This window comes from Rhynchophorus ferrugineus, unplaced genomic scaffold, assembly GCF_030347505.1.
Source record: "Rhynchophorus ferrugineus isolate W39M unplaced genomic scaffold, kcgeb_rfMv2 rfM1, whole genome shotgun sequence".
NCBI classification, from domain to species: Eukaryota; Metazoa; Arthropoda; class Insecta; order Coleoptera; family Curculionidae; genus Rhynchophorus; species Rhynchophorus ferrugineus.
Window position 1 is genome coordinate 51,869,774 of NW_027472580.1, and position 20,310 is coordinate 51,890,083.

At 29.5% G+C, this 20,310-nt stretch overlaps 1 protein-coding gene and 1 long non-coding RNA gene across 2 annotated transcripts in view; one reads left to right on the plus strand and one right to left on the minus strand.

Annotated features, from left to right (window-relative positions):
* The window catches only part of LOC143189111 (protein phosphatase PTC7 homolog), a 32,210-nt gene extending 12,443 nt beyond the window's left edge, over positions 1-19,767 (plus strand). The window contains exons 3-6 of the mRNA XM_076393785.1: positions 13,493-13,644; positions 13,886-14,050; positions 14,118-14,256; positions 18,907-19,767. Of these exons, the coding sequence (XP_076249900.1) occupies positions 13,493-13,644; positions 13,886-14,050; positions 14,118-14,256; positions 18,907-18,956 (506 nt within the window). The 3' untranslated portion in view covers positions 18,957-19,767. The remainder of the gene's footprint in view (positions 1-13,492; positions 13,645-13,885; positions 14,051-14,117; positions 14,257-18,906) is intronic.
* Positions 1,142-16,516, minus strand: LOC143189129 (uncharacterized). The gene is made up of 3 exons (XR_013003616.1): positions 16,402-16,516; positions 13,021-13,096; positions 1,142-1,271 (listed from the first exon to the last, which is right to left on the minus strand). It is a non-coding gene; the product is annotated as an uncharacterized LOC143189129 (long non-coding RNA).
* Positions 19,768-20,310: the final 543 nt, after the last annotated feature.

A 20,310-nucleotide genomic window follows, 5' to 3' on the forward strand; every position in this document is an offset into this window, starting at 1 on the left:
AGAAATAAATTTAGTTAACGATATTGTTTATATTATTATTTAGGCTGTTTACTTTAACATGCAATTAATCTCAATGCAATTACAATTTTTAGTATTTAATAATTTTAGGTTAATGAAAATGAAAGTTAAAAAACTGAAATCTATTTAAGAGGAAGATAGATCTCAAAATACAATCAAACTTGTATCAATGGATGTTGATTTGAAATTATTTCATTTGAAGTTAAATAATTTGAAATACTAATATTTAAATAACAATTTTTAAGTGAATTGGTCAAAGAATTAATGAAAATGGGTGTCAACTGTCAACTGTATATTTCAACATCAAAGTAACAACATTTATATGGCCAACATACTCAAAAGTCATAACAGTGAATTTTTTTGTGAATGCCGTAGTATTCTGCTTCTAATTTATTACAGCGGCTAAATGCAACTGTATAAAAAAAACTCCAATTTTTGAACATATAAATGTATTTAAATTGAAGTTATTGGATGAGAAATATATTATCTATGATTTTTTATTTTTATTATTTTTTATTACAAATATCGGGTTATAATTTGGCTATTTTAGTATGAATTTAGCAGACTACTAGAAATAGACAGAAGAGAGAGTTCCGCTAATGTTCCCCCTTTGCCTTACAAAAAATGTTTACGTTCGCTTCAAAATAATTGTTTATTGTTCATTGTTCTTAACCAATGACTTATTTATTTTGACAAGATTACAGTTCTGGTCTTGGTAGATCAACTATACAGCTATAGGAGCTCACTCATGATTTACAAGGTTGTATAAACCGGTATCATCTATTTTACTTGCAATGTATTTTTTCGCTTTTTTAATATTAATTAATAGAGTAACATCAATTTTTAAAAAAGTATCTAGCATGTTAAGTATTTAGGGTAAATGATGTGGCTCAGTGAATGGAGGTAAAACGAAATGAAACAGTGATGTTTACATTATGTGACCGTTATTTATTGGCTATATAAAAAATGTGAAAAATACAATTAGATAAAACGAATGGCAGCAGTGTTACCTGGAGACGAGGCTTGGGCAGTCGATGGCGGCACGTCTAAACCAAACGATGGTTGAGCAATGAATTAATCGAAATACCCTTCAATAACATCCCAGATAAACGTCTCGGGGTTACCGGCTATTCGTTATCGGGTTCTAGTTGGCGCTGCTGGCACTCCGCCCGTGTTCAACATCTGGGATTATATTTCTGGGTATTTTGTAGACCGTTATTCCATGATGTAAAATTCGACATGCCTCAAGGTCACTACAAGTATGATGCAATAAGTGCTCGTAAAAATATTGTTATCTTTAAGGTTTAATGTTTAAGTAATAAGGAGCACTTATCTAAATGCGTCAATCATGTTAAATGTTTAATAATGTTTTACTTAATATAATAAAATGCATGAGTTATATTACAATGATTCCTTTAGAAAGTGAATATTACAAAGCTTTTATTTGAGATTTAGTGACGATGCACTGTATTAATATAAAGTTGATGTAGATGGTAATAATTAATCATAAACACGTTTTAACAGACTTAAAGTTTTAAAATTTAGCTTGTGACAAATCCGACAGCATTTATCAAAAAAGAAATAAATATGAAATTAGTCGGTGCGGTAGACCAACGTGGGGTATAAATTGATATATATATATTCTAATTTATATAGAGGATGGACAAAATAATATGAACACATGATATACACAATATTTATTAATAATTTGCCACCAATTAAGCCATCATTGATCTTTTAAAATATCTGCAATTCTTCACCGAATAGATTTGTAGAGTTGCTGAATAGTTTTCAATGGAATGTCATTCCTTTCTTGTATCAGAACATCTGCTAATTTTTTCATTGATGTTGGAGAGGGAAATCTGCTCCCTACTCTCTGCTTTAAAACTTCTCATAACAATTCAATTATTGCTGAAGTCCGGCGATTGCTCTGACCAGGGAAGATGTTTCATGATATCTTGACGCTTCTCAAATTATGACTAAACCTTTTTGACTGAATGTGTGTGTGTAAACACATCATCATCTTGGAATATGGCAGTGTTTGGCAACAATATACTAATCATAGTAAAAACTTCATCATTGTGAACGTCCAGATATTCATTCGTATTAATCCGGTCAGTGATGTGAATGTGACGTCCAACTGGATACCACGATATTGCCGTCCAAGTTATAACGGAATCTCCCCCATGCTTCACTGTAAGAAGCAGGCCTTTCGGATAGTAGCTTTCTTTTGGGATTCTTCATACATAAATCTTGACTTTTTGTAGAACACAATATTAAAGATCTTCCAAGAATCAAGTTTCCAGGGTTTATAATCGTTACACCATTTCTTTCGCAGCTTAGTGTTGGATTTCATTATAAAAGGTTTCGCAATCGCAGCCCTGTAATAAATGTTATCTTTGTGAATCTATCGCCGTACTGTTTTTGTCGTAATAGTATCACTCAAGTGTTATGACCACTATTCTTTTATCTTTTATGTTCATCGATATCTGTCAGTTAACTTAGGGCTTTGGGCTCACTGTTTCTCTTGACCGACGATGTATAACCATGTTTTGTGTATACCGTCATTGCCATGGATGCTGTCGCTCGTGAACCGTTAAACAGTTTAGTTGCTTTCGTCGCAGGTGCTCCCCCCAACAAAGCACCAACGGTTTGCTCACTTTCAAAGTCTGGGAGATCACACATTTCTCCGATTGCTTTTTTGAACCATCGCAGAACAAAACATATAATATATCGAAATATAATCTGCAATACTTGGCATGTAGACTGAGCAGTATATACGCGTCACATTATTTATACGGAAGCATGCAACAACATGTATTATATTATGTAGTTTTCATATTATTTTGTCTATCCAATAAATATTTTGAAAAGTTTATTGGATTGTATGCTATATAAATAGCGTTCAGTATCAAATACTTAATCTGATATTTTACTAAAAGTACACTTAACTATGCGGACCAAAAATCTATTCAATATTTCGAATTATTTAGACCAGAAATAATTTATAAAATTTTTATCAAAATTCGTATACTTGACCTTTATCTATAGGGTAACACATACTGAATCTATATTTAGCAAAAGTTTAATTAATCTTCTTACAAATTATTGAACTCCAACTTTTTATTTATGGGAATGTACTTATTCGCATTCAAACTTTATGAAGCATTTTTTAATTATATTTGCCGGAAACAATTTATCAAATATTTATCTCAATATTAATATTCTAGTCTTATCTAGTATAATATATAATATTCATCTAAAATTTGTAATTGTGAAACATACGTTAACTTAATTAAGATTATAATAAGATTTTTTTGGAACGAAAGTGCATTCGCCAACAGTGGATCGTTTTACCAGGTTTATCTAAGCCCGACAATTCTGAAAAAAACAAAGAAGCCTAATCTCACTAACAAATTTACTAATTGGGACGCGTTTATACTTATAATGCAGGAACAAATCAGTTTAACCATAAGGCTCGAAAAAGGAAAGGAACCCATTAGGTCTTCTGCAAAAGAAGCTACCCCTATATCAAGAGAGAAATCAGAATATGAGATAAATTACCCCCTTGAAATTAGGGCACTGATAAAAGACGATGAAAAAATTTAATTATTCGCAGACAATTAGCTAATATTGATATAGATACAAATCCTGTTTATCAGCCCGATGTAGCTGTAAATCTGGTTTCTCTAATGGAAGTTGCCACAGAAATTGACAACCTCAATCTTAAAAAGGTTCCTGGAATTGATGATATTTCACCTGGTTTATTCAGTGCCTGTTTGAGACTGAAGCATGTTCTGGATTGTTTAAAGGCTGCTCAAATAACTAAAAAACCTAACAAACCGACAGAACAAGTTAGATCTTACAGGCCTATTCTATTGCTACTTGCGATATCAAAATTATTTGAGCTGTTAAAACATATTAAACCATTTATGGAAATACCAGATTTCCAATTTGGATTTTGAAATCATCACTCGACAATCGATCAAGTGCACAAAGTAACAGCGGTTGTTGAAAAGGCATTCGAAGAAAAGAAATACTGCCCTGCAATATTTCTGGACGTTCTCACAAGCTTTTGACCGCGTATGGCATTTGTGATTAATCTACAACATGTTAAACACCACACGCTAAACAACACAGTTATCATAACAATATATATATATATATATATATATATATATATATATATATATATATATATATATATATATATATACACCTTAATAGTTCCAAATCTGTCCATGTTAATTTTGCGTTCTGTGATTTCTCAAGCACATACCTCGGCATACATTTCGATGGTAGCTTGTATTGGAAATATCAAGTTAGACAAAAAGCAGAGCAAATTAAACTCAAAGTCAAGCAACTGTACTGGTAAGATACTCTCAACTTAGCTTAAAATCAAAGAGATAATGATCAGTCAATCATAAGGACTATTTGGACCTATGGGGTGCAAATATGGGGTTGCACCAAAACATCAAACCAACTAGTAATCCAACACCCAAAACAAAGTTCTACGATTAATTCCAATGCTTATTGCTAAGTAACCAACGAAGACTTGCATAATGACCTCGAAATCAATTACTGGAGAATACGCAGGAAATCAGAAGATTAAAGCAAACAAAACCACACTAGTAGTTTAGTTTTAAGTTGGAAAATACATACTGATGTTGCAATCCCGTACTCGCTTTACAAATTCTGTGTTAATACAAATACGTCAGAGCAGTAGTAATAAATTAATGTGTAAATTAAGATGGTACTAAGCATTATCTAATGTAAGATGTAATTAATACATAAAAAAAGGTTTGAATATACTACTGTGACCTTAAATCAAAAATAGAAGTCTAAGGAGTACTCTAACATGGCTCTTCAACTGCATCGAAACTAGATCGTTAACTGAAATCAGTCAAGAAAGTGTTGACATCAGTTTCTGGACGCAACTCATAAAAGCCCGTCAATATAACGCACGTTATCGACGCTAACGAAAATTATACTAAAATAAAGTTCTTTCATTTAGTTTATAGTTTCCGCAAACATAGAATACAAGCACCATGCTGACGACTCCGATATGTACGCCGCGTACACTGTCTTGATTAAAAAGGATTTTTCCCACAATATGCGGATGTTTTTCTTGTATAACCTGATTGAAACTCTTCCTTAATCTTTATGTCCTTTTTAAGGCAATCTATGTTAACGTATCGAGTATATTTTAAATGATAGTTACCATGACTTTGCTCGCTGTTGAATTAGTTTTAACTATTTTTGGTTCAGCTTCGCTACATAATCCTTGGCACCTATTTTGCTTTAATTAAAGTTTTTCTAAACCACATAAGCTGTTAAAATAGTCTGCATTCGTTTATCTAATATGCTAACGATTTTTTATCGAAACACTTGTATTGACCTTTTCTATTTTATGGGTGGCAATATAAAATTGAGTTATGATGTAATTGACTTCGTTGAACTGATAATTTAATTTGTCTTCTAAAAATAAATAAAATATTGCATTGTAAATTCACAAATGTTATTCTGTTCAAAAAACTACTGTTCATACTAATTAATTTACTGGATTGGACTGAGTTTATAAAATATTATGTTTTTAAATCTAGCCACGCTATCTCGGACCTAGGTCAACTAGTTAGTGCATTAAAACATTAATATATGTTAGTTTACGTTACAACATGAAGCTGGACGGTATCGCGTAAAAGCTTTGACATTTACTTAAAGTTTAGAATTTCTGTACTGAGGCTTCCTGCTAAAGTAAGTTTTTCTTAAGTTTAGCTTTAATTTAGATTTTTAATCTATATCTAGATTATAAGTACTCTAGACCTACCACATCGAAATCGTTGTTGATAGCTTGTAGATTTTAATAAAACATATCTTTTTGCTTCCATTGAAACTTACTAATCACACTATAGAAGTTGTAACAGGTATTTTAAATCAGACTTAATGATAAAATGAACTGTATTTTCCTAATACATAAATGATCTCAGAGTATTGTAACGTCATTGTTGACTTAAATTTTATATTGTATTTGTTGGCTCGTTTTGATAAATTAGTGTATTTGAATGTTTAATTATAACACGCAATCAGAAATTCATGCGCTGATAAGGTTTTTGACATGGTACATACATGGTAAATATAATTATGAATTATTTCAGTTTATATTAACTATACCTTGAAAAACTTGATTTGTAAGATCATGTTAAGCGATTTTTGCTATTCATTTGCTGTAAGAAACCGGTTTGTTAAGTCAGATACTTAATTTTTACGTGAGTGTTATTGTAACTATTATCGTAATATATTATTATAACGGTTAGAGTTAATAATTTTAAATTATATTGAGTCTATGAGTTTGAAGTATTTACTGTAGATGACGTTAATTATGCTAATTTACTTCTATTTTTTCAACTCAGATAATGTCAAACAACGAGCCAACAAAACAAAAAAAATCATTAGTGAAAGTTCTATTGAAATTATAGAGTAATTGACTACTTTTTGCTATCGACTATTTCAGTCGCTATTTTTGGTTCGACTGTTTTTACTAGTAACTGTTTTCAGTCGCTATTTTCGGTCCGACTGATTTTATTACTATCGACTGTTTCAGTCGTTTACTTTTAGTTACTATGTAGTTTGCTTGTGAATAACTATATATTGGAAATTAATATAGCAGCATTTTGGAACGCTAGTTTTCGAGGGCAAAAAAATTAAATTGTAAATGATAAATAGTAAGATACTTTTGACTGGCATAATAGGTAATACTTTGAACTGGTATAATAGGTAATACTTTGAACTGGTATAATAGGTAATACCTTTTTTTGATTTTTGTCCAAGCGTCTTGTTTGTCGAAACTTTTTTCCTAAAATCTTGAAAATTAAAATTAGGTTCCAAAGGTTTCAGAAATTGCATAGATCCAAAAGATTTGAAGAATTTTTTAGAGTAACATTTGTTAAATTTATTTTAAAAATATTAACCGTAAAGAGGTGAATATAGTATATTAAATATTTGTAATAAATACTTTTTCTGATAGGAAAACTCTACTTTAATATACAACAATTTATTTTGTTGGCTATTAAGAACAGCACAACAGTTTTTATTTGTTAACGAATGGACTATCTTAACAGAATGTGTTCAACTTTTAAAGCCCATTGAAATAATGAACCGAGTTATCTGGTGAAAGATCCAAAGATCCCAACGATGTCTTTAATTATACAGTTCATAAGAGGACTGCAACATTTCATCAAATTCAGGATTTTAACAAGTGAATGCGGAAAAAATGGCAAAATTGTTTATTAGATGTCGTCAATAAAATACTGGCAATTTTAGAAATGAATACGATATGCGGGAAATCCACATTTTTAGATCCTAGATTTAAAAAAGCAGGATTTGGTATTGCAAATAATGCTGAGGCGATACAAAAAGTTATCACAAAAGAGGTATCTTCCATTCTAACTAAAAAAATACAAATATGGTTCCACAATTCGAAATTCAAGACAAAACTACTGACCAAGAATGTATTGATATCTGGAGACATTTTGATAAAAAAAAATGGCTAAAATGAAAGAAGTCTCCAAGTACTGCAGCAACTTTACAGATTTAGCAGTATTTGGAAATTCCATTTATTGGTCGTTTAGAAAACCCATTGGATTTTTGGCAAACCCATAAAATGAAACTACCTGAATTATATGAGTTACACGTAAAATATTCCGCTATACCTGCAACGAGTTTTTTCAAAATCTGGGCAAATAATTAACGATGAAAGAAATCGTCTTACGGGAGAATAGTTGAACGTGATAATATTCACAGTAATTTAAAAATATTTCCGTTCAAAAATAAATAAAGCTTTTATTTAAAAAGGGTTTAGTAGTTATTGTACGATCATTTTTAGGTTCATCATGAATTAGATTTTTCAATGATTAGGTAGGTATACGTTTACATTTTATTTAGTAGTTATGGTTATTGAAAATCTTTAGTTTTTAGGTTTTATTTAAGTTGTATTGTACTATTTATATTTATTATGCTATGTTATTTAAAAATAGCAATTAATATATTAAAACACGATAAAACATTTGTGGTGTTATTATTCCATTTTTTTTTACACATCCACAGAACATTCAGTATAAAAGTAATCCTACTTTCTCTAAAATTATATTATTTATTACATGATAATAGTAATTAGTTTTTTTTCCTTTTCTTTTTTAAACTTATCACGGGAATGAATATATATACATCTCTGTCTCGCTTACACTACCATTGGAGAATATAAAGACATTTAAAATTAACGGCTCCAAGCATTTATCTCCGTCCTTTCCTATCTCACATTTTATACAGACAAGAATACGTACGTACATCTTCGTCTGACATCACGAATGGAAAAAAACAGTCGAACCGTGCTTTTGACTGAAAATGGTAATTACTATTTTCAGTCGCTATTTTTTTGACTATCGACTGTTTTCAGTCGATAGACGCTACTAATACTACTACTAATAATATATATTAATGGTCGCCCAGGGGTCGAAATTTAACCACAATTTATTAATTAATCACGTTTTTTTCCTAAGAGAGTAAAGAGAATCATTCAAAAATGATAATATAGTGTATAGTATGTTCATAGTATTTTCTAGATAAGGGCGGGAAATATAATTGATATATAACATCAACTGAAATAATAAATGCCTGTATATTAAAACATTAAAATCTGAAGGACTAGTACTCACTAACTTTTTTTAAATGGCAGTTAATTTCATTTCAGAGCATCAAATATAAGAATACATGTTTTTATATGAAACCAGAGAATATTTGAATTAAACAATTTTGAACTTTAGTACTAATAATCAGAAGTTATTAAAAAAATAACGAACACAGATAATTTATTTTTTACAATTTAGAAATGCACATTGAAGGAATGTATTTACAATCGTTAAATTAACTATTGATTTTTCAAAATTTGGTCTATAAAGTAAATAATCATAATAATTGATACAAAGTTCAAACAATAAAATGTATAGTCGTATATCTTGTAATATTAATCTTTAAACACCTTAATATTTATCAATGCTTTAAACTGTTTACAAATTTACTGTTAATAATTCATAATATCTTCTATTTGTCCTATGTATTCCGATTATGCAAATTGTGTGAATTGTGTTTCCATATTAACTGCTGCATATTTTCATTACTTCACTTACGTATTCATGTAGTATTTACATATTCATTACTAACCTAAAATATGTATTGCAAAAACAATAAATACACCAGGTTGATTAAAAGAATAATTTCTTTACCTAAATTTTTATATAAAATGTCGTTCTTTGCTTATTTATTCCACTCATCGATTTCACTCTTACAGATAGATCAGAAGTTAATACCACTTATAAGATAGAATAATCAGGATAGAAAAATCTTAATAACCTTTAGAATTATCTCTGGTACAATGATTAATTCTCCAGAGCCATATCAATTTCTATCAGTCATCAAACAAGAACAATTTCTCTTAGCTGTCTGTCTCTATTCACACGATATTAAATTAAATCAAAAGTTGATTTCAAAATTCTAAATATCTTGTAAACAAAGAGGATGGGCGATTCTTGTTACTTTCAAATTTTGTTAATCTATGTTGTATATACTTTCCAATAAAGCCGATAAATTAATTTGTTCTCTACAAAAAAATTTAAAATAAAATTTTTCCTCTTAACTCATAATACTCATAACTCATAATAAGAGTTCCAACAATACGGGAAAAATAACACAGCTTAAAATTAAAGAACTTCATTTAACAATGTTTTAACACATTCACTTTCCATTTTATTAAGATTTAGTTTTTTGTCTTCCGATTCAAAATTGTCGGCTAGCATTTTGCGGTACAAAGTTGCCAGATTTTGATTTTAAAAATTAGTTGATGTACGTACAACAGAAACGATGAATAATTACCGTATAAGAGTTGGAGCTGGAAATGCGTCGGCCATATCCTAAAATATTTGTTTGTATATTTTGTATCACCGATCTGACAGCTATTCCTGGTTGCTTGATTTCGGCGTTTTTAGTTTTATTGGAATTTATTTATTTGTATCTCATACTACACACAAATTTTAGGCTTAAAATTTGTTCCTCGATATAAGCTTTAACCTTGCCAAATTTTATACCTGCAGGTGCCCTCGTTTTCCTCAAAAATGGAGGCAAAAATGTTGGCTATGTCTTTTAATATATAGAGAATACAGTTTTTCATTATAAAGCCTTGAATTTACAAAAACAAAAAAATCAATTAATTGAGAATCATATTTTTTTATTAAGTGGGCCATTATGATCATTAAGATATAATTACAAAGACTGATCTAGTACCTAATAACTTTTTGTTTGCTTATCTATAATGGATGTCTTTAGTCTAAATATACATATGAGTTTTAACATTTAATATAGATATATATCAATTTCACCTATATCTTTACACAAACATACACATTTCCTCATCGTAGACGTAACAATATCAATTAAGGTCTAATTTATAATTGGAAGTGCTTATATATTATATATGAGACCGAAATGGTCTTGAAGGAAGCAGTTTTAGCTGGTGGTAATTTAGATCATTTAACATGTTAATTCTGCAATTTTTTCATATGACGATGTTTATAATTTATTAATGCATATACTTCAAAATGATAATCTGGTATTTAAATTAAAAATAACTTTGGTTCTCAATGAAATCTTGAAATTTCTTTATTTATTTTAAATATAAATGGTACATAATTGTAAGTATTCTAAATAAATATCATAAATAATCTGGTAATCCCCATAATGTTGTTAGTTGTTCGATTCTTAGAATTGCCACATCATTTATGATAATTTACATCGTATTCCCAGAATTTAATTAAAATGCTAACCGCCGTCTGGTGCTGATAAAAAATAATACAACTGGTAATTTGGTTGATGTAATACAAACCAAAACATTATAGCAATCTGTGATTTTTTAAAACTACTGTTGGGAACTATCGATTAAAAACAGTTGAAATAGTCGATAGTCAAAAAAATTTAGCGACTGAAAATAGTAATTACTATTTCAGTCAAATGTACGCTTGGACTGTTTTTCTATTCCTGATAACAGACGGCGATTTACGAGTTGCTTTCCCGTATTACTTTTGAGAGATGAAAAACAACTGAGGTAATTATTTGATTCTTTGTGCAGTAAAGATCGTTTATTTAAATTAATTTTAAATCAGCAAGTGGCATTGTGAAAAAAAGGAATCGAATAATGATCCCAAATATGTTTCATCGCATTGCCATATTTGGAATGTAACAATTACATAATGTAATAAAATTAATGGGTATATTTCTATTTCATTACAATGTGTGCTTATGAATATTTTTTCAACTATGCTGTGAGTGAGACGGAGATATGTACAATTAAAATTCCTTCTGGAACTCTCTTGGTGAAAGAAAAGGAAAGAAATAATTGCTGGATTATATTACGTTCAAAATAACAGTTTTATTTTTAATGATTAAAATAATTTTTAAGATTAATATGAGAAACTTCAATGAAAGTACTTTTAACATTCAAAAGGTTCCCAGGGATTTTAACAATAGGATTAGTAGCCAAGATATCATAAATGCAGTCGCCATTATTTTACTATTTATCAATCAAAATATTGTTCTATTTACTCTATTACATTAGTCTTGAAAAGTAGAGACCCAAAATGCTGCTATATTAATTTACAATATATTGTTGTTTACAATGTTACTTTAAACAAAACATAAAACAATATATAAATTACATATGAATCAATGTAAGCATAAGTTCGATGTTATGTTAAAAATCGTTAAAACGTTAAAAATCAGTTGAATAAATCTAGTCGGACTGAAACTTCTGAATTGAAACAATCGATAGTAAAAAGTCGCTATATCATCCAGGCCGAAAACAGGGCATGAAACACTCGATAGTTCCCATCGCTACTTAAAACCGTATTGTTCGAATAAAGAATTTGGCATATATAATGGACTACTTTTTAAAAACGAAGTAGGTCGATTTTTCGTATATGAATGAATAGGTACTGACTGTACATTGCAAAGAATTTTAAGCAGAATGTCAATATATAAAACTTATATTTTTATGCATCGCTCCATTGCCGTTGAATGCTTTTTCTACTATTGGCTGTCACGATTGAAGTTTGTTTTGCCACTTTTAAACAATGCTTTTTCCAATGTGGAATTTGTCGATGAGCAAATATAAAATTGATTGTGATCGGCCACAGACTAAAACGTAAAATTAAAAAAATGTTCATATGGACTGTTTCAATGCTACGTAAAATATATACACCAACCTGAAAACTTTAACAAAATGATTATTGAATATTAACAGAAATGTGACTGAAATAAAATAAAAAATGCATAAATCACTATTGAGTCAAATTAAAATTACTAATATTGGTGTCGGATAAGCATATTAAATAATATTAGGTGCTTGTATGTTTATTGACCAGCGATATTTATTGCTGAAAATGCAAAATGTCAATGTAAAGCACCCAATTGTTAAATTCGGTGGTTTCAACATTTATCTACATAAAATAACAGTTTTTGCTTTGGTATTGTTGAGTTATTCAGTGTATACAGACGCTAATCATTTTGCACGCTAATTTTTTCCATATTCATTATATTTGTTGTCTAATTTGAACAAATCTGTTGGCAAAACCCATCAAACACTTAACAAAAATAAATGAGTTACTCTTTCAGAAGATGTAATGTGTCACGGAGAGCCATAAAATATTGCTGTTCATATTATGATATCAGCCAGGTGTAGTTTATTACGAGTTATTAAAACTGAATGAAACTGGTATTGCAGATGTCTAGTGGTGTTAATTGAACAAATTGATCCTTGTATTATTGTAAAAAATACTAGCAATAATGACTAACCGACGTAGAGTCATTCTCTTGTATGACAACGCCCGGCCACACGTTGCTTGAGTTGTGAAAAATATACTGTTGCAATTCACGCACACGTTTCACACTCAACGTACGTACCAGACATAATGCCTCCTTGTTTACCACTTGTTCCGATTGATGCACCATGGCTTGTCTAGTACATGGTTTCGGGGTGCTGAAGAAGTACGAAAATGGATCAATAATTGAATCGCTGCCATACCAACAGGAATATGGGAAAAGTCCAAAATTATAAAACATATTTTAATTAATATATATGCACTAAAATGTTATTATCAATAAACGCCTTTTTTAAATAAGAAAATATAGTACAAGCAAGCAACTACTAATATACCATATACATGATAGGTTTTGAAGGAAATCAGTTAATATAGTAAAACGACAGATCAAAATATACGTTTATGTAAAATCAGTTGTCGATGTTTTATACAACTAAACTTACTAAGAACATATTGTGTGAATTTGTAATTATATTTTTTCATTACCCAATATATTTCATTTTATTTGTCATGATAATCGTATAAAATTAAATTCAGTATATTTTATATTTCAGGTAGTAGCACGGCATGTGTTGTGCTTTTAAATCGAGAAAATAGTACGTTATATACAGCTAATATTGGAGATAGTGGCTTTATGGTTGTTAGAAGAGGACGCGTGGTTCGACGTTCCGAAGAACAACAGCATTATTTCAATACACCTTTTCAAGTACGTTTTTATGAAATTATTATGAATATATTAATTAATAAAACTATCTAAGTAATCAAACAGCAGCAAAACTGGTATTGTTTTTACTACACTTGTTTTTGATAATCAATTATTTCTTTGTACTAAGCAATTAGTCATTCCAATGATTTTAAAATAATAAGATAACAATTATCACTCAATTTTTCAAATAATCATTTACTAAGACGAATTCAACTATTAACATTACAATTTATGTTTTTAGCTTTCACTGCCACCACCAGGGTATAGAGCTGATGTGTTGAGCGATCGTCCTGATTCGGCTTCCACCGACAATATACCCGTCGAAGACGGCGACGTTATATTAGTCGCAACGGATGGAGTTTTCGATAATTTGCCACAAAATATAATTTTGAACGAGCTCGTCAAGGTAATTGTCATGATCAAATTATCGTATAAACTTAAGTAATAGAAACTGGTGTTGTTTGGTGTTACAGTGTCAGGGAGAAAGGTGCGCTAATAGACTTCAAATGGTAGCAAATTCTATAGCCTGGATGGCGAGGAGTTTATCTTTCGATGAGACTTTTATCTCACCATTTGCAGAACGCGCATTTGCAAATGGTATCAACACAATCGGTAAGGATTTTTTTCTGTTATGAGCAAAAGGCATAACCAATGTATATAATTACAACAATAGGAATACATTTCAATGAAATCAATTTATTTATTTTAAAAAATGTTTTAATGGAAAATGCTGATCGATTATTCAATTAGAAGGCATCAAAATCACTATACAATTGAGTAAACATACAATACTCCCTATTATTAACTTTTAGAAATCATTACATTTAAAACTTTATTAATATTCTGTTATTCTCAGTTTAAAACAATCTCTTTATTCAGTTTGTAAACTTCATTATAATTATAGATCAATAAATTCATATTATTTATCTGATTGAACTGAAACAGTTAGACATTACAACATTATTATTATTATCAATGGATTATCATATAATAGGGATTATATTTAGTTGGTTAGTGAACATAACTACATATTTTTGCAAGTTAATTTATTCATATAAACATCAATACTAATCATTGATTATCAGTTTGATCAATGACATTTTACTATTTTTCTAGGAAAAACTATTCGTCGTCTGAGATTTCTGGAGGAAAATCCTCCCCAAGTGATCTTTAGTTTTGTACCATCGGCGCAGATCGGTACAAAACGGACAAAGCTCAGCCATAGGCTATCCACGGTTGTTGTAATAAAAACAACGTTTTTTAATTTCCTTCTCCAGTAGCGTTAATTAGCGGATTATGTCGAATTAATGGATTGGCTAGGTTCATGCTGCTCATGGTGAACGATTCCGTTGTAATATCACCTAACGCTTAGCATCAGTTTCTTTATTGTACATCCACTTTTCATTGCACTTAATCATTTGTTTCAAAAGTAATTCGATTTCGTTCCGTTTGAGCAGCGATTTACAAATGGAAACTAGGTCCGTTACATTATTCCTCCTATTAATCCTGTCAAACAATATAACTATATATATCGAACATAGAGTGCAAGTATCGAGCTTCTGTTGGTATCCAGAAGTATGTATCTGTTTGAACATTTCCGTAGCGATACCCCGAGATGAAATATGTCTACTTTGATATTTTAAATAATTTCTTCAAAGGCGTCCAATAAGTCACTCATCACCATAAACACCACATAATAGTATATTTTGTTCAATATGTATTACTTGGTATATGGAGTTTTGAAGCTATCTATTAGGAAAAACCAGATTTACTTTTTTCTTAAACTTAGAGGCCTAATGACGGAACTAGGATTAAACGATGAGTTAAGAACACTTCTAAATTTTTGTTTTGAGGTTAGGGATTTATTGACGTTGCCTGTTTAGACAATAAAAACTTAGTATCTGTTGCCTTGAAAAATTTGCAGTTTACGAGAACTTAAAATGGTCTTATCACTGACGCAGAGAAAAATAAGCAAATCATAGTCAGGCGATTATTCTCGTAAAAACATATATTTTTCAATGCGTCGCATATAGGAGATGAAACATTTACATTTAATTTATACAATTAAGTTTAAGCATTGGGGCAAAAAAGTTTTACCAAGTAGTAGTAATAATAAAACTAACGTTGAAAGAACAATATCCTAATTAATGTATTTGAACCAAATTAAGCAAAAATGCTCAAAGTGATTATACAATGTACATGTAGCCCACGCTTTTCCAATCAGACACCTTCTGATTTTCGTAGCTACAGTCAATTAAATATGGTCTAGTTCAGTAGAACCCCAATTTTAATAAATATTTTCAAGTTAGCTTATGACTTGGAATAAAACCTATATCTAATGGATTGCATTGTTGCAAAAACAACAATTTTGTTATAGCAAACTGTCATCAATTGTTTCGCTGTCACATCGGCATTGTTGGTGGTTACCAAATATTTATGGGTGCGTTCGGAAATGTATTTTGTGATGTTCAAATTATTGCATAACAATTTAAACTTCCGGTCATTATCTCAGTACTGATTGTTTTCATACAAATGTGGGTATTTTTTGATAGGTACATATATTGATTAGATAACGTGAAAATCAACTGAAAAATAATTACATATATGTCAAGTATGATGTAACTATGTGTATAGTAATCTAACTGCTGTCAAGTAATGATTATCAAGCATAAGGCTGAAATATGTAGTGACTGTATAAATTATTATTATTATTTATGTACACTGTATTAATTACAAACTTAGTGTGAGAAAACTTACATTTAATATTAACAATACCAAGGAGAAGACGACCTTAACTTACTAACAGTGCTAACCGCACTGATAACCAACAAAACATAAAATGATAATAGTCGTGTTGGTATGTGAGCGACTGGAAATGAAGTGGATGTGGGCTTAAGACTGCAACGAGTTCGTGCGCATCATATACAACAGCGAGTACGACACAATAAAATTGAGCAGTTCCGCAGGCGCAGTGTTCCACTACGATCCGGAAATAATAGTTCGGCAATGGTTATGTTGTTCCGACGGTATTAAGTGAAATGGCCACAATTGGTCCCAGCACCAGATGTACTACGTTCGTTAGTTGAGATGGGAAATAATTCTAAGTTCACCTTGTTATCTAGTAATTAATAATCAATTCACTAAATTAATTAACTGTTTTTATATATAGCAGAATACATAGTAACTTTCTCTTGTGTTACTTCAATATAAAATTAATAGTCTTGTTCTCCTTCAGTTGTTTATAACAAACATTTACTTTTAATCTTTATTATTAGTTATTAAATTATTTATTTTTAAATTTTAAGAGCTCAATACTCATTCATTATTCCCTGCTTTATGTTAACAAAAATACCTCAAGATAATCTCCAATATGATTAAGACTTGTAATATTATTTATCTATAAATTCTATTTAATTTTTTAACTTTTCTTTTTTTTACAATTTCTTTTACGACCGTAAACTCAAAACAAGCCTATCACAGAATGTTCTAATGATCCTATGCATTTATCAACATTTATAATGCTTTGAAGTCGAAATTCATGCTGTGAAATATGAATGGATTTTAGAAAATAAATTATTAAGAAATAAATCTTTGACAAATGTTTTATGTCATACTACTTGGTATAAATGATGTCATGTTATCTTTTATTTAATTCACTTTCTGTATATTATATACTTTTGTATCATTTACACCAGTAGATATTATTATTTTTAGGCAATTACCGTTTATTATGTGTATACTTCTAAAGAGAAACGAATAATTCGCATTAAACAAATATTCATCATGTTTGTGATTTCACATATTTACTTTATTTCCAGTGTAAATATTTTGGTAATCTTCTGGACTTTGATAATACGAACGATTTTTATTGTGTAACAATGTCAAGTTTATATTTGAATGTCTCCGATACAAAAACATATACATCATATAGATATAGATCATACTAGAGAACATTAAACTTTTTGTTAAAAATACGCTAGTGGAATTGCTAAAATATTTCAACATAGGTGGTATTTTATTAGCTTATTATATGACGCATAGGCTTTTATATCGAAACCCCGCCAGCTATAATGGCTAATTAAAATTTACATTCCGTTAATTTAATCAACATCCTTAACAAGAACTATTAATCAAACGCCTATGTTATTATTTTTCTGTGGTTTCCTTATGATTTTGTTTTGATGGATCTTTGTTATTCTCCGACTTCGATAAAGTCTCCTCATTTCCTCAGAATAATACAGTGTCTTTAGCCTCTGTGTATAATAATTAACTATTAACTTTTTTGTTAACTGGGTGATAATATATCGACATTAAAATTGGTAAGTTTATAGGGACTTTAATTTTCTGTATTATTCATGATCTTTTGGATTTGTTCAATGAGAAATTTTTATATTTATGAAATATAATGAAATATAATAATTTAACCAAACGCTATTGCAATTATCCAGTTATTAATCTTAAATGCCAATCTATTTTGGTTATTAAATAAAATGCTTACCCTAATGATAATTAGGCACATTTAAAAAACAATATAATTTTTATAATCTGTATATTTAAGGTCATACTAATTGTATTATGCCAATTAAAGAAATATGTTGATATTGTATGGTAACTAATATTAAATAACCATTTAAATAATTACCTAAATTAGATAATTAGAAATATTAATAATTAATAGATTTTAGTTCACAAACACTTTATGATTGCATACTGTTCTTAATAATATAGCTTTAATGGTTCCATTCATTATGGCATGGTCTTTGTATTAATTATTTTTATTTGGATAAATTATGTTATGTATAAAGTGAAGCTTCTAATTAGTCTAATTTTTCACTTTTTTGCTAGTTTTTTCGGTATTTTAAAAGTATCACAAGGCAGTAAGTATTATATTTCATGAAGTATTGACTATTATTTGATATATATATCACAATCTAGCGGTTATATCTTTGAACATCGCATATTACAAACTAACGTGTAAATGGTATATCAGAATTATGTTGATTTTTTTCGCCATTTAAAATCTTTTAACAATGGAAAATACTACGGTAACAGTAACAAAGTAATTCCAAGAATTTATTGAAACATTTGCTAACAAATTACACAGTCCGTTATTTAAGTAAATTTAGCAGTTAGTTTATTGTAACGTCATACCTGTACTGGTCTGATGGTTAAGGAAATAAAATTAGCAAATATATCGGTAATATGCCTTAGATTTGAGAATTTTAAATATAAAACTTACTAATAATTTTTAATTTATTTCAGGTGGAAAACCGGACGATATCACCGTAATCCTAGCAACAGTTGCAATATAGTTCAGCGTTTATCAGCACGCGGGCAAAACAATTCAGAACTCTCATTGTTTCATTCTTTAATCATTTCATCTGATTTATATTGTTATTTATAGTTTTCGTCAACATTTTTTCCTTCGCATCGCATCATTTTAATCGTTCCCAATTTTTTTTATCGTTAATTGTACCTTAATAGCCTCAAAGGTTATTTATTTTAATTGTCGGCTTCATTCGATTTACGAATTTTAAAGTGTGAAAAACCAATCAGTAATTCCAAAGGTGGTTTCCTCAGTATTTAACTGATTGAAATAAATGCAATATTTTAAGTTTTATTACGGGATTAACTCAAATTGTGTATCAGTATACAAAATAAATCTGCGAGTATACGATTGGTTTTTGACAAAACATTGTTAGTAATTTTAATTGTACCTGAGACTCACTCGCGATGTAGAACTTAAATAATGCGTGATTGTCCTGGCTACTTATAAATATTCATTTAAAGGCTGTTAAATTAGTAGTTATAGTTGGTTACCTTTATTTTTCTATACTTTACCTTAATGTAGTAATTTAGTTAATAAAAATATTACGAATCAAAGTTCACACCTGAAGAGTCCTATATTATTCCAGCAATTCTTTGTTTAGGTAGGTCATAAATTTAGAATAATTGTTACCCCAAACTGCTTGAAAAGTTCAAATCAGTAACTCAGGTACATTAATATGCTTATTTTACCTAATATTTAGGTTTTAAGCCCTTTTAAGTTGAGAACTAAAACTACATGATCACTTTTCCTTGCAACTGTGAGTGCCGAATAGTTGAATAAATAGTTGTTATTGATTTTTGTTGATACTTTTTCTCTGTATTCCTTCACCTGTCACAAACAACATAAAATATCTCTTAATATACATACTTGAAATGTTAAATAAATTAACTGAAATGTTAGGACGTTGAGTAATTTCTAAGTATTTTTATGTGGAAATTAACATATTATAATATCTATATTATATCATAGTCTTTTACGATTAAAGCCAGTATTTTTAACAAACAAATTACGGTATAGAGCGATGAAAAAGAAAAGGTAAGCGTCCGTAGGCGCATGTTGTTTCTAATAAAACTTGGTCAGTCTCTTACTAATAATTATTTACTCTTCAACATTCATTTTTATTGAATAAAGAAATTAGTAAAATATCTATTAATAAACCTCTAATGACACAATACTCGACATATTTGACATTTAAGTAATGTTATTTATACTTTGGTAATATACTTAAGAAAGCATGAACTTTGTTACCTATATGCCACAGTCCTCTGAAGGCAACATCTATAGTTTTTTCAATATATTGAATATAGGGTTTTTCAATTGGAACGGATCGATGTTGG